Source organism: Camelus bactrianus, chromosome 5 (genome assembly GCF_048773025.1).
Source record: "Camelus bactrianus isolate YW-2024 breed Bactrian camel chromosome 5, ASM4877302v1, whole genome shotgun sequence".
Lineage (NCBI taxonomy): Eukaryota > Metazoa > Chordata > Mammalia > Artiodactyla > Camelidae > Camelus > Camelus bactrianus.
Genome location: NC_133543.1, coordinates 102,820,889 through 102,836,672, shown reverse-complemented (window position 1 = coordinate 102,836,672; position 15,784 = coordinate 102,820,889). Strand labels below are relative to the sequence as shown.

The 15,784-nt window shown below is 50.0% G+C and overlaps 1 protein-coding gene across 4 annotated transcripts in view; it reads right to left on the bottom strand.

Moving 5' to 3' along the window:
- Positions 1–15,784, bottom strand: part of SCLY (selenocysteine lyase) — a 29,017-nt gene that overhangs the window by 12,118 nt on the left and 1,115 nt on the right. For 2 of the 4 annotated variants that reach the window (XR_012507224.1, XM_010948121.3), the window contains exons 2-7: positions 13,999–14,111; positions 10,425–10,525; positions 6,505–6,685; positions 3,089–3,216; positions 2,761–2,925; positions 1,681–1,787 (exon numbers count right to left, since the gene is read on the bottom strand). Coding sequence is in view for 3 of the 4 variants with exons in the window: in XM_010948121.3 (XP_010946423.1) it covers positions 1,681–1,787; positions 2,761–2,925; positions 3,089–3,216; positions 6,505–6,685; positions 10,425–10,525; positions 13,999–14,111 (795 nt within the window). In the remaining variant the exon portion in view is untranslated. Of the gene's footprint in view, positions 1–1,680; positions 1,788–2,760; positions 2,926–3,088; positions 3,217–6,504; positions 6,686–10,424; positions 10,526–10,829; positions 10,926–13,998; positions 14,112–15,784 lie in introns of all 4 variants that reach the window. The other 2 variants (XM_074364610.1, XM_045511516.2) reach the window with 2 other exon arrangements.

Here is a 15,784-nt window from a genome sequence, read left to right as displayed (position 1 = left end):
AGGTGTTGGTTCCCCACCTCCCTTCCTGGCTGCTTTCAAGATTTTTTGTCTTTCAATTATGAAGGTTTATTTTTTATGTCTTGGGATAGATTTCTTTCATTTTGTCCTGTTTGGGGTTTGTTTGGCTTCTTGAATCTGTACATTTATGTCTCTTGCCAAATTTGCAAAATCTTCAGCTCTTATTTCTTCAAGTTCTTTTTCTTCCCACTTGCTTTCTCCTCTCCTTCTGGGACCTCAATGAAATGAATGTTAGATCTTTTGTTTAGTCCCACAGGTCCCTGGGGCTCTGTTCCTTTTTGTTTCCAGTCTATTTCCTCTCTTTGTTTAGACTGGCTAATTCTGTTCTCTCAGTTCACTGATTCTTTCCTCTGCTGCTCCTGCTGGTGAGCCTGTCCGTTAAGCGTTATACTTTGGTTGTAGTTTTTAGATCTAAATATTACATTTAGTTCTTCTTTGTACCTTCTTTTTCTTTACTGACACTTTCTTTTGTTTCAAGTGTGTTCATAATTGCTCACTGAAGCATTTTTATTGTGTCTGCTTTAAAATCTTTTGTCAGATAATTCTAACATCCTTGTCATCTCAGTGTTGGCACCTATCGATCATCTTTCTCTCTTTGATTTAAGATTTTTCTGTTTTCAGTATGATAAGTGATTTTCAGTTAAAATCTGGAAGTCTGTATATTATGAGTCTGGATGTCTCTTACCTTCTGTCTTACTTGGCTTTTTCTGACCCTTCTCTGGCAGGAGAAGGAGTGTGCCAGCTCAGCACTGCCGGCTGGAGGTAGAAGTCCAAGCTCCCTCCTCAGCCCAAGGGGAGAATGCACCTTATTAGTGACAGGTTTGAGGGGAAGCCAGGGTCCCCATGTTGTCTCCACTGACACAGTGGTGGGGATGCATTACTGGCTGGAGGGGCAAATGTCCTGGCTCCTCACTAGCCCCTGTCTGACTCAACAGAGGGGTGGGGGTGCAAGTCTCGGCTCCCCACTCGCCTTTGCAGCACTGGGTGGGGCAGCAATTTGCTGTGCTGACTGGTTGGAGACAAGCAGGTATTGTCCGAAAGTTCTCTGTCTTGTTAGGCTGTCCTTTTCCTGGTCTACTGGCTACAGAGAGCAGGCTTTGTTGGGCATTTTTCTTCGGCCCTCACTGGTATTTCTGAGTTGCTGGATTCTTCTGCTCTAAGTCTGGGATAAAGGAGGCAGAAGACCCCAGGGAACTCACCACATGCTGTCTGTTTCTCCCTCTTGTTATCCAGTTTCTGACAACACACGTGGTGCTTGCTGGTCCCACCTCATCCCCTTGTTAAAACATCCCTGCAAGTCACAGGGACACAGGAGCCGTCCGAGAGGAAAGTAGGTGCTTCTGTGAAGCTCTGCTCACCCCCCAGGCAAGAGAAGGGCAGCACATCTCAGCTGGGGCTCAGGTGGTGCCTCTTTGGTGGGCGATGCCAAAGGAACAAAAGGAACAGAGATTTCCTTCCTCTGCTTTGAATCATCCCCAAAGAGACTACAGAGCTGTGAGTCCTAAGTGTAGAACCAACCCATGGAGGCATTGAGCGGCGTGGCTCTGACGCAGTGGAGGTGAAGACCATGCTGTCACAGTGCTGCCAAGTCAGGAAAGCCACTGCTCTACAGACAAACAGCACGGCCAGTGGATCAGAGGCCTGGCTAATCTTCTACCTTACCCTGGCCTGAAATTCCGTTCTTGTCCACCTCCGAACAGCATAGGGTACAGAGGGGTAAGTTCACCGAGCCCTCGGACGTACAGTGCTCCAATCCTGGGGCCATAGAACTGGAAGGAAACATCAATCATTTATTCAACAAGACCCGTCCGAGGCCCTTGTCCGTATCTGTGCTGAGAGACACAGAGATGCTCTGTAACATATGGGCCCCACTTCCCTGCAGCCCTGCTACCCACCCCACTGCAGACATGCTGGGGGCACAAAAGCCTTCAGGTGCAGGGCAGGTGCTGGGCTCTGGTCCCCAGCTCGGTGGCAGCAGAGTACTCTGCACATCACGTGCAAGACTCTGTGAAGGAGAGGGCTGGAGCTAGAGATCGCCAAGGGCTGCCTGGTGCAGTCTATGATCCCATGTTCTCAAGCCCACATTGTGCAAAAATTATAGTGCGTGCCACCGTGCCAGGCTCAGACACACGCTCCTTTGGAAACTGGCTGAGAACCGAGTACTAAAAACATTCCCAGGTCTAGTCAGCGGCTGCAAAGATGAGCAAAAGCTTCAGGAGGGTCTTCACTGTTACCTGTTTCCCCAGAGCACACCCTGCAGATGACAGGGGCTAAAACCACACCTTCACATCCAAGCCACACTTTCAATCAGGTTAGGGGAAGCAATAATTCTTGAACTCTGCACCTTCCGACCCCGGGTTGGAGGATGAGCAGGCTGTCAAGGGGCCTGCACGTGCTCTCCCTGCTGCAGAGAACACTGACTCCCTGGCTAAACCCCTCTGAGACCTCATCACCTCCCCTCCTGCCCCCCTTGCCCTCTGCCCTCTCCCCTCTGGCCACCTTGCCTGGCCACCCCTCCCGCCCTGCATGGGCTGGGCCCCCACAATCCCCGCCAGGCACTGACACTTGGCATCTCAGCTCTGCCAGGCTCCCCTCTGCATGTCCCAGAGCCTCGCTGCGGGCAGGTGGGTGGGCGCACTGGGTGATGGAGGATAAGCGGTGTCGCGGGCTCCGCTCGGAGGTGGAGGTGCATCCAGGCCCCTCCCCACCAGGAGGGAAGGACGGCGGCCTCTGCGGACGCACCTTGTGCCCCACGATGGTCAGGAAGTCCACGCCCAGGTCCCGCACATCCACGTGCCGCTTCCCCAGGGCCTGCGCTGCGTCCGTGTGCATGAGCACGCCCGGCAGCCCGCGGGCTGCCCGCTGCTGGTTCAGGGCCCGAATTCGCCGACTGATCTCAGGCACCGGCTGAAGAGGGAAGAGCAAACAGCTATGTGTGTTTCCCTGATTTGACAAAAACAGAATGAAAGAAATGGGGAGTCGTGAAGGAGGACGGGCGAGAAAGTTACAAGACTGAAGCGCAGAGGGAAAGCAGAGGCCGCCCTGTGCTGCTGAAAGGGAGGCAGCTCACCATGACGACGCCCGTCTCGTTGTTGGCCAGCATGATGCTCACGAGGCACGTGGCCGGGCGAACGGCCGCCAGCACGTCGTCAGCCTCCACCTGCCCGCTCACCTTGGACACGGGGACAAAGGTGACCTCTGAGGAATGACACACAAGGACCAAGGTGAATCCCAGAGTGTCCTCTCCGGGATGTTCATTTACATACAGTGTGACACAACTCCTTCCACAACGAAAAATGCAATTTACTTTAAAAGTTCGGAAAACTCTGAAGAAGGGACATTAGCCACGTTCATCACCCGCCCAGACAGTCAGCTGGACCACTCCGTTAACGAGCGTCAGCGGGTAAGTTGTCCAGGAGAACCACTCCGATCCCCCTGGGGCTGTGAACAGGTAGGACACCCTCAGTTCCTGAGAGCATCTCGAAGCACCAAGCACTTAGCGGTCACTCAGCGCTGATCCAGCCTTCATTGAGCACCTACTGTGTGCCAGGCACTGCTCCACGCACTGAGAATCTTACTACCGTGGACGGAGAACAAGCAGAGGTGACTAACTTGAGGTTTGGGTTCAAAATGGTGAGGACAAACACACCCGCTCACCCTTCAAGGTCCCACTGAAACGAGAGCAGGTATGTTTCCCAATAAGGGCTGTCACCTGTGGACAGGGACCTCTGAGGGAGGCAGTGGCATCAGATCAACAGCAACAGGAAAGGCCCGTTCAGGGCGAAAACTAACTCCATAAACAGCACCAACGGCCCCAGAAACCACGCAAGGTCCGGGTGTGCATGCGGAGAGAGCAGGACGACTGCTGGAGGCCCCTGCCTTGCGCCCAGCAAGCGCCGGCCCAGGTGGGCTCCCAGACTGGGGGGAGGGCAGCAGAAGGGCGGGGCTGGCGTGCCACTCTCGGACTCAATGGGGAGCAAGAGGAAGGCCTCTCCGGTCGGACTTCCCGTCCCCTTATAAGCACATGAGCCTGCAGGGAAGTGCAAACCGACCCCCCACGAGACCCCTCTGCACGCCCAGCAGCACGTCTACAACAGAAAGCACGGACAGCGACAACCCCTGACAAGGCTGTGGAGAAACCGGGACCCTCGTTCACTGCTGGCGGGGATGCAACTGGTGCAGCCGCTTTGTAACGCAAAGGTTACGGTCAAACAGAGAGACACTTCGAAAGGTGAAACAGAGTCACAGCCTGACCCAGCAATTCCACTCCTGGGTGTTAACCCAGGAGAAATGGAAAGCATGTCCACTTCTTCACAAAGGCTCGTAGTGGCATCATTCACAGTGTCACTCGTTCATCACTGCTCACCAACTGATGAACGGACACGTAAGATGTGAGCACGGTTCATCCACGAAAATGAAGGAAATACTGACACAGGCTGCACTGGGGACCAACCTTGAAAACGCGATGCTACAGTAAGGAAGTCAATTACGGAAGACCACGTATCATATGATTCCATTCATGGTAAGGTCAGAACGGGGAAATCTCTAGAGACAGAAAGTACTCGTGGTTGCCTAGGGTTGAGGGAAATGGAGAGTTACAGCTTGAGTGATAAACCAAGAAATGGAGATTATGCCTGTAAGTCAGTAAGCGTTAAATTGGGAGTAATTACGATGATAATGCTAACCACGGGTAAAGGGAAGGCAAACCTGACGGGAGCTGCCCCGAGGAAAAAGGACCGAGTGGCGGGAAGAACCTTTCCTTTGTGTTGGAAGCCTTTCTATGACCTTCTCGTTACTTCCACCCCCTGCATGTCTCTCCTGTGTAAAAACTTGTGCAATTTTAAACAAGAGGTTGAGTGTACCAGTAACTAATAACAGTGTATTAAGCGGCCCTTCCTTGTACAAGTGAGACACAGGAAAAAGGCACCAGGGTAAAGGGAACTGCCGTTTAAATAAGAAAGTCAGACCTGACCGTTTTTAGTTAAAATGGTGCATTCAGTCAGGCCATGAAGAGAAAGCTTTTCCAGTCATCCAACAGGAAAACTGGTAACAAGGCTGCTGGTGAAGCCGAGCAGCTGTCACAATCCTTTATCTTAAGAGGTAACACTTTCCCTGCCTCCCCGCGGGTTCCCAGGCATATTAGGTGAGAAGGCAGATGCTGAGGAGAAAACTGCCGTCTCACCCAAGGAGCGCTCAGCCTTGGCCACGATGGGGAACATGGCTTTTATGTTTTCAAAGCTAGTATCCACCCCTGTGTCTCGAGATGTCACAGCACAGGAAAAGTAAAAGGAGGACCAGGAGTGACCAGGGCCAATGTCACTGCAGTCTGTGCTCAACCTGCCCCCCAGACTGCCCAGCCCGGTGCCCTTCTGGGTGGGGCCCCGGCGCCCACCGCCCCCAACACTGGGAGGCCCCCACCTCCGCGTCCGCTTGCGCAGATGAAGGCACCAGCAGGAGTGCACTTATTCTTGTTTTTACCACCAGAAGTTGATGTCTATCTGACCCTTCTTCTTTCTACCAGAGGGACCGAAAGTCAAGATTTAATTATTAAAATCAAATAATGAGGCGAGGTAGATATAGCTCAGTGGTAGAGTACGTGCTTAGCATCTATGAGGTCCTGTGTTCAATCCCCAGCACCTCCACTAAAAAATAAATGAGCAAACCTAATTACCATCCCCCTCAAAAATAAATAAGTAAATAATAAAACAAATAATGAAAACCAGTGGTTAGCATTTATGTGCGTATATTAAACATGAATGTATTTAACATATATGAGAGTCTGACCTACCATTCGGTGATTGATGATTGACCAGTTCTACATGTTGGCAATTTGTCTTTTTTTTTTAATGGAGGTACTGGGCAATTTACCCAATTTGACTAGTAATCATGGAGTTTTCCAGAACCGTGTAGTGCTTATAAAATTGTAGGTCTTTATTAATGTTTGTTGAAGTGAGTTGAACTGAAATAATTTAAAACAGATTTTAGTATTTACTGTAATTTCTTTTGGAATCATGTAGGTAATGCTCTTAATTTCAGTAGATAAGAATAAAATCTACATTTATATATGGAAATATACAGGTGTTCAATTTCTGTAGCATTGATAAAAATAACATCACTTATTTCTGGGAAATAATTGAAATTTATTAGAAAAGAAAAATTAGCCAAGATGAAAAAAAGAAAAAAAAATAAAACGGAGGGACTGGGGATCGAACCCGGAACCTCATACACGCTACGCGTTGAGCTACTCCTTTGGGTTAGCTCTACCATTGAGCTATCTCCGGCCGCCTCTCCATTCTGCACTTACCGACTTTTCCCTAAGGGGAAATCTGGAAGGACTGGCTGTGTAACCTTTGCACCTGAGCACAGACAGGCAGCCCGGGGGCAGGAGGTAAATGATTCACCACAGCCCTGGGGCCGCCCCTCCGGGAACCAGTCAGGGAGGGGAAGGAAGCCGTCCAGCTGGAGCTCAGCCAGCTGCTCACTCACCCGCCACCTGCTCTTCCACCAGGTGCTCCAGGGGCAGGCGGATGGAGTCGTGCTCCACGAGGCAGGTGACGCAGTGGGGCAGGGCCCCCGCCACCGGGCTGTGATGCTCGGCCGCGTCCCCCACTGAGGCGTGGGTCTTGCGGAAATGTTCCACCGCAGAGTGGATGACTAGATTATTCGACTGCAGAGATACAGCAAAAACATCATTTATAAAAGCTGCGCTAAGAGTAGACGTCAAGTAACGATCTCTGCCACCTGTACTTCCCTTCGTGGCGAACATTACGGCCTCAAAGAAATTCAGCTCCTTTTAAAAGGCCTAACTATGAAGATTTGGGGGTTTTAAACTTTTAAAAATTCATTTCCAGTGAATTATGTCTGTTTTTTGGTTAAGCCACATAGTGTATTTAAAAATTTTCTAAAACAGCCACAAGAGAGTATTTTGCCCAGGCACCCGCCACTGGTGGAAGCGTGGACTGGACCACGTCTGCTAAGGGCCACCCGGCACATGGATCAGACCAGCCCTCCTGTCCAGGAGGTCTATTTCTTGGACTTGATCCTATAGCTACACTTGCACAGAAGCAAAATTATGCACGTAAAGGTGACTGATTAAGTGTTTGTAACACAAAACCTCAGGAAACCCTTCAACATCTGTCAACAAGAGTTCTCATTAAATTACACTTGTTCCATGGACGCCAGGCAGATGGAACAACACTGAGGGACACTCCGGGGCTGACGCCAAAGATGTCCACACACTTGTGAAACGAAAAAAGGCATCAAGCAGGACACACAGCGTACTACTCGCGTATAAACCGGGCCAGATGCATCCACGTTTGTTTACACACCCAAAAAATCCTTGAAAAGGTAAAAATGGAAGGAGGAGAGAACACGTGAGCCTACAGGCTTATTTGCTTTCAAGGCTCAGACTATCTCTGCAGGACACGGAGGACACGAACAACACTGGTCTCCTGTAGGGGTAACTGCGGGGCTGGGGTGGGAGATTTTTTTAAATGAAACTTTTTCTCTTATTACAGAAAAGTATGTACAATAGAAGAGTAAGTTTAATGGAAAAAGTATGACAGTGAACACCTGAGTAACCGTGACCCAGGTCAAGACAAAAAACACTGTCCACACCTGGGGAGCACCCCCCACTGCCCACCCCCACCCCAGGTAGCCGCCACCCTGATTTTCACAGCAACCGTTTTCTTACTTTACGCTTTTCCTTCCCATGTGAGCGCCCCTAAACTACTTCGCTTACTTTGCCTTTTGACCTTCATATGAATGAAACTGAACTGAATTGCTTTTTTCTCAGTTGGAGACCCAACCTATTGAAGCATCTGAAGGCATCGCACAACAGGAAAGTGGAGGCTGCTGCTTGTCCTGTGCTGAGGAAGCCACACGTTGTCACAGGCACTCAGAGGACATAAAAGGCACTGAGAGTTTAACAGGTAGTCCTGGTGGAGGACAGAGGGTTCGCTCAGATCTGAGATGCGTCAAGCCAGGTAACGGCGAGGAGATGTTCAGGATGGACAGCTCAGATGCGATTCTCTGAAAGGTAGATGGTTCTTTCGAGTCCCAGGTCACAGAGATTCTTGGTCTGGAAAAGAGGGCCTGCAGGGGCTGCACACCTCACACCGCTGCAAACAGCAGGGCACAAGATGCTGGGCCCAGGCCCCTCCCACGTGTCGCCGCCACCTGCAGGTGCCTGCGACAGGGCACAGGATGCTACACTGAGCACCCTGGTGGTGCTGGGAGCACAGCAGCCTCTGTCAGAACCAGTGGTCACATCTGAAAATGCACCGTGTGCCCCCAGGTCACCATGGTCCTCGGCACTGGGCTCCAGAGGAGGCAAGGATGGCCCTGCAGGGCAGCTCCTTGCCAGCCACCAGGAGTCTGGTCAGTGCCCAGGGGCCCAGCACAGCTCCCCGCCTCTCCCCCAGCCAGGCTCAGCTTCCTCTCTGGCTGACATCCTCCACTCCACAGTCACCACCCCTCCGCACAGCTCCGGGTGGCCGTGTGGCCCCCTTCCACCACAAGGCTGCATCACAAAGTGTGAACGTCGGTCCAGGCTATTTGGAGGGGCACCTCGCTCGTCCCCAGTCTCTGCCTGACAGGGCACACATGGCTTTGACTTCACCAGGTGGTGCCAATCCACTTCCAGACTGGCCTTCCAGTCCACACGCCTGCCAGCGCGGTGCGAGCTCACTGCTCTGTGTCTTTGTCAACACTTAACTGTCGCTGGACTTCTGAACTTTTACCACCCTGGTGGGTGGGCAGAGGCATTTCCACATTGTTTACCCCTGTGTTCTGATCACTCATGAGGCTGAGCATCTTTTCACATGTAGAAACCACATGGGCTTCTCCTCTGTGGACTGCGCCTTCACATTGCTTGCCCAGTGTTCTCCCGAGTTATCTGCGGTTATACTCTGGATGCTGGTCTTTCATCAGTAATGTGCTGCAAATATCTTCTCCTACCATCTAGCTGGTCTCTTTATTCCCTTCGGGGCTCTCTGATGAGTCAGTTTGTTTTGCTGTGATGGCAGTGGTAGAATTTATCAATCTTTTCTTTCATGGTTAAAGCTTTCTGTATTTTATTTAAGAAATCCATCACTCTTCAACATCACAAAGACATCAGTGTGCCTCCCAAAAGCTGTGTAAGTTTTACTCTTTGTGATTAGGTCTTCATTACACCTGGAGTGTTTTTTTTTTTTTTGTATGTTGTGAAGCAGAAATCCAATTTCCTTTCTTTGCACAGCTGTCCCAGCACCACGCGCTGCAAAGAACACTCTTCCTGCTCTGTCTGGCCACCTCAAAAATGAATGACGATCATATAACCTACCATTGGAGCCAAAAAGATGTCAGAGCGAGAGCGCACTGTTATAATCAGGTCAGGACACCAGGTGCCCCCCGGGACTGTCCTGTGCAACCAGGGCCACCCTTCTCACACAGGCACGGCTATTTCTGGCCTAGCGTCCATTCTCACCCCAGTCCATCTGCATGAATTAGTAGGTCTGGTAGAGCAAGGCATTTCACTGCACCAATTAATCTTCACGAAGCCGTGGCCAGTCTTGGCGTTTCGTATCTCCCTATAAATCAGTTGGTGACACGCCACCAAAAAAGAGTGAGACTTTTGACTGAGGTTACATTGACTCTACAGAAAGAACTGACATATTTGCAATAGTGAGTCTGCCCATCTGTGCACATGGTATTCGGTCCATTTACTCAGGACCTCCTTGAAGGCTCTGGGTAATATTTCTTTTCCTTTCCCAATGCGGGGAGGGAGGAGTGTCTTACTTTTTTTTTACTAGGTTTATTTCTTAAGTATTTGAAATTTTTTGGTGCTCTGGTAAGTACCTGTTTGTTGCTGGTACATAAAAACACAACTGATTTTCAATCTAACACCTTTGCCGAAGCTACTTGCTAAGGCCAGCTGCAGGTCCTCTCGAGTCCTTCATGTGGACGGTCACATCACCCGCGGGTGACCGTCATGCCTTCCGCTCCAGAAAGGAAACGAGAAAGTGAGCATTTCTGAGTAGAGGCTTCGACGCCTTCACACTGTCCTTGAGTATCTTCTATCAATTTAAAAAGAAGTACCTTTGAAATGGGTCAAACCTCACACTCTTAATAAGGTGAACAACTTAGGGATTTAAAGGAATGATTCCAGGGCAGAACGAAAGGGGAATTCTTTACCGAAGCATTAGTGCCAAGCAAGTTAATTCACACATCATTTTACAAATATCTGATCAGCCCCCTGGAATTCACTGACAGGATAAACGCCGGCTGATTATATCAGGCTAATTGACAAAGTAGCAAGATCAAGCGTTACTCTTTCCTTTAAAGCACAGTAACCCCAGGAGGGAGCCACCCCCTGTTCTGTGCTGTGACTTAACAGCCGAAGGCCGCGAGGCTCTCGGGCTGCTTACCTCCGTGCCCCCCGAAGTGAAGATCACGTCGCGAGCTTCCCCACCTACCATCTTGGCAAGGCTTTCCCGAGCTGCACTGATAATATCTTTGGCCTTCCTACCTTGAGGGACCAAAATAGAAATTCATTAACTTTGCTTCACCAAGTCCAATCAGCACACATTTAAAAGAGTGACCAGACCCAAGGGGAGCGAGAGACCTGAGCAGGGGGTTCTAGGACGAGGCGTGTTCCGTGAATGTGAACACTATGCTAGGCTACGACCTACAAGTGACTTGGCGAAGGGGCAGCGGTAAGATATTAGCAAATCAGGGAAAACTATGGAAGTTTAAGTAACTTAGAAGGAGCCAGGAACAAGTGTGAGGGTGCCTGGGACCCTGAAAGGCGTGAGACACGGTCCTCTTCTTACCGGCTGCTACAGCAGAGGGGGTTGTTGCCCTCTGCCTTGCTTCCCGTTCATCAAGACAGGAGAATGAAAGGATGGGATAATTTGCTTAAGATCACGCTGCAAAACAACAAAAATAAGCACAAACAGAACTCGTGACTTCTCAACACAAAATCCAAAGCCATACGTCACAGCGCAGGTCCCCCAGGTAAGTAGGGAGGTCCCCGCCTCGGGGACACACTCGCCTTCAAATCTGGGGTGAGCAGCCCGGCTCTTCCCAGGTTCACTGGATACTAGGAAAACAGGAGCCCAACTTTGTGTGGCAGAGAAAGAAAGGCTCTGGGATGGGAATTCTGAGAATTCCAGTGACCATTCTTACTTAGTCTGTAGGCCAGCAGTCTCCAGATTTTTGATTATTCAGTCTTATTTATAAAAAAATTTATTTGAGCAGGCACCACTAAAATAAATACATATAATAAAATATACATAACACAAATGTAGAAGACATGGTAAAACTAAATACACAAAGTAATCCATACACTCCTTAACACTGTTGTGTAGATTTTAATTACAAGTAACGAAGGTCTGTGGTGTTTAGGAAAACCTAGTCAATTCAATGAGGGAGCCGCTCAAGGACCTCGGCCCATCAGTCCGGCTGGGCGGCACGGCCGCCGGCCCCGCCCGAGGTCGCCCAAACCCCGCCCACCAGCTCCGCCCCCACGCTTCCCCTCGGGTTCCGTCGAGAAACCGCCTCCGAGAAGCCTCTGGGCTGAGCCCAAAGCAGCGGCACCTTCTCTGCCCCCGCCGCCCTCCCCGGGGCAACAGCTGGGAAAAAGCCCGGCCCCTTTCCGCAGCTCTCAGACCTTCGCAGAAGCGCCTCACAGGGCTTGCTTTCTCCTTTCCAAAGACGGGTTTCAGAATTTACACACTGGTGTGCAAAAGCTTCCCTTCCACCTATTGACAAGTCTTGGAGACCCTAAGTAAGGTCTCCTGAGGCCCCCCACCAACGGCTGAAGGGAAAAGACCAGCCGTTCAGGGTGTCCGGGGGGAAGCGCAGGCACTGCGGCCTCACGCACAGCGTGGGGAGGGGCATGGGGCCCCTACTTTGGAGGGTGGACAGCAGTTCCTTAAGTCAAACGAACAACTGCCATATGACACCGCCCTTCTGTGCCTGCGTATTTACGGTAAATGCTGTTTACCCAAGAAGAAAGCAGCGGCCCACGAACCCAGTCCCCTCCTGAACCCACTGCAATCGTGTGTTTAGGCCACGCGGCCCCCAGACCTACTCTTAGCAAGGTACCTGCGTGGCCAACCCCGGTCCCCACCTCCTGCCCCGGCAGCAGCTCTCCCCGGGCCCACTCCCTCCCGGGCCGGGCTCCAGGTCCAGACTGCAGACGACTGGCCATGTCCCCTGGCCAGTCCGCAGACTTCTCCCTCCCTCTGAACCCCACTTCCGTGCTGACAAGGCCCACGTTTCCAACCCAGACCTCCTTCCAGACATGGCTCACTCCACCTGCATGTCCAACGGCCTCTGAAACCACACATCCTGACTTCTCCCCTCACTGGCTCCTCTCTCTGCTGGTTCTTTCTCCCAAGGACATGGTGACTCACCCCTTCCAGGGGCCCAGGAAAGGCCCCTGTCTTCTCCCGCCCCATTACCCAAGCCACCAGCAAACCTGCAGGGTCTGCAGTCTGAACTATCCAGGGTCTGACCCCACCTCCCCCCTCCAGCCCCCACAGGGCCGAGGCCTCAGCTGGAATATTCTCCCAGGAGGCTCCCAGCTCCACCAACCCAGCCATGCTCTAGGGCTGTGGGTTTCTAAGCTCTTTCCACACATCCTTCACGCTTTCCTGAAAACAGAGTCCCCTCCAGGGAATTATTATCATTATTAAACCACAATATTGTGAAAATAATTAAACCATTCTATCACAGAGATGATTTTCTTTTTCTTCCTTCCTTTTTCCCCCCATTTCTACCTCAATGTCAACAGAGAGTGAAGGGCAGCGCACTTTTTAGTTTTGGTCCTTAACTTGTGGAAACCAAGGCTGTGGAGGAAACCTGACTGGCTGACTGGCCTCACCAGGTCAGGAAGCGCTATTACCCCCAAGGGTGTTCCCAAGCTTCCGCAGGAGAAATGCTTTTTATTAGCATTTAATTGTTATCCAGGTTTATGCACCATGAAGTTCAGCTTCACTGGAGGAAAATCAGACACAAGGCAATGACCAGATGAGCCAGCAAACATGAACAATGCAAACCAACAAAGAAGCCAACGAATGACTAGCGCCCGAGTGCAAAGAAGCTTTTAGTTATCAGGTTGTGAAGCTTTTAGTAAACAACTGAACATGAAAACCCACAGAGCCTGTAAATCTGTACACAGGCACTGCTAAACCCCAGGGCGTGGCAGCGGTCTGTGTGAAAGTTATTTTAGTTCATCATGACCCATAGTTAAGATAGTTTATCTTAATTATCCCTGATAAAACATTAGATAAGGTACAACTTCAGCCCCCCACCTAAAAAACCTAGCATGACTCTGTCACGTAAATAATGATTGGAAGCAAGTTATTTTCCAAAACCTCCAATTTAATGCTCCACATTAAAACAAAAATAAATGAGAAACAAATAAGAACATTTATAATGATAACTAAAGAATTTTTTTTTTAAAAAGGCCAGAATTTTATGTGATCCTGATGATTTAAAAGATCTGTTTTGCAAATTCTGTAAGGATCGACTGAGACAAACACACGCTATGTTTCAACAGATGTGTTTCCACTGTGTAGTGGTTATCACACCTCAGAAATAACTTTAAAAAAATTTTTTTTGGGGGGGTGAAGTTATTTATTTATGTATTTATTTATTTAATAGAGGTGCTGGGGGTTGAACCCAGGACCTCCTGCATGCTAAGCACGTGCTCTACCCCTGAGTGACACCCTCCCCCCCAACAAAAATAACTCTTGTTAAGACTTCTTCGTCTGGGAAAGGGGGCTGGAGACTACGATAGAGGTGAAAGATTATGCTGTCACGGAGGCTCCACGTGCAAATTTGGACTTCTCAGAAAAAAATTCCCCCAAATTACAGGTAAAGATCTGCAGTTCACAGAAAATCGATTCAAAACCAAGTGATCACAGGCGGTGTCCAATTTCTCCAGGAGAGCCTGTGCCCCCGTATCTCCAATCAGGCGCCTCCCGGGATTACCTGCGGGGTAGGGGCTGCTGGGGTTTCCCCAGGCGTCACGCATTGCCTCGGTCATGGCCTCCATCACTTCTGGCTCCAGGGGGGTGGTTGCGTTATAGTCCATATAAACTTTCCTGGCGGAAAGAAAACAAAGACGTGCCTATCAAGGAAAATAAAATGAACGGCCGCGCTCGGCCCATCGCACCAACAGGAGCAAGTGATGTCTGCAGCGGGGGCGTCTCCGCACGGACACCGCGCAGGCTTCTACAAGCTGTGCTCCGAAATCCCCGCATCTTCACCTCCTACGGAAAACGTGTGCATGATTCCCAACAACTAGTATTTGCCAGTTCGCTTTATCACTGGCAGGAGACCGTCCACTTAGGCTTTCAGAACTTCTTTGCGCCCTTTGTGGAGCCCACCTTCGCGGAGCCCACCTTCGAGACCCTGCCACAGCGCCTCCTGCTGGACGGAGGGGACCCTTGCTGGCCCAGGAGCCTGACATTTCCTGAGGGCTTTTTCCTGGCTTGGCTTTTTAAATTCACCGGGAGTTTTTCTTTATTTCCCTGCAGCTTCTGCCTGACCTTGAGGCTCTGGTGATCTGGGCGCCCTCTGCTCTCTCCTCTGCTTCCCGCATGCTGCAGTCTCCGGGGGCAGGCTGGCTTCTCTCCCGGTGCACTTTGGGTTTTTCTTTGCCTAGAATGCCCACGCCCTCCATCCCCACTGACTTTTCAGGTTTTTGCTCCAACTTGACCTTCTGAGGCAACCATGGGCTCTAAATAAACTTGCAGCCCCCATGCCCTCCTTCCCAGGGCTCCGTGTCTAATGCCCTCCTGCTTCCCCCAGCATCTCATCACCCAATACACTAGACTAGCTCCTTGTTGATTCTGTCTCAACAAAAAGACACAGAACAGCAGCTCCATGAGCTCCCGTTTCCCTTACAGCTCTGTTGCCAACACTGAGAACAGCAGAAGCTTGATTTGTAAGGTGACCAAGTAAATGTCACATAAAATGCACAGCCCTCGAAAGACCCCTCATAAGTAAAATTTAACTGTACATCTCTTTACCAGTATCAAAACCCTTCAGAAACTTTCATGAATATATACAGCAGATAGACCTGCCAGAAACTGTGAATTATTTTACCCCACTGTTAAATCCACAATAGTGTTTAAACCAATCCACATGAAAATTCTAACACAATTACCAACCATTGCTGTTAAAACACAGGGTTTTGTTCTTTTCTTTTTTTTTTTAAAACCCATGGAGTGTTTTAATGCAGCATCTTGTCTTTGAGATACCCAAGTACGAGGATTTGAGGCTTCGGAAGTCTGACCAGCTATCCTTGGCCAGGAATCCCCTGGTCCTGCTGAGACTTAAATCTGCATGTGCCCCTAACTCTGCTCTCACTTCCTGTAAGTAAGTATCCCAAAGTTCTTCAAACTACAGTGCTTAGTGACCCCATTTCTTCAATCTGATGCTTGGCTGAGCTAATTCACAGCCTGAATGTTAGATGAACACTTTACAGATGATTCTGCCCCCATTACTTGCTATTTCCTTAAAATGCTATCAATACTGAATGGGAAAGCTAACCAAAAAATTAAAAGGCATCATGAATTTCTTCCCACCCAGTACATTTTCCCAGCTCTCCTTTCTCAGTCCCAACCAAAGTAGAATGTCTAATGAAAGAAATGTCAGCTTTAGGCCTGGACCCAAATTTCAAAGACACACACCCATTTTTCCTATTCAGGTAGAGAGGATTACTTATCTCCCACACTCCCCACAAAAGTATTTAACACATTCCTGGATTGAG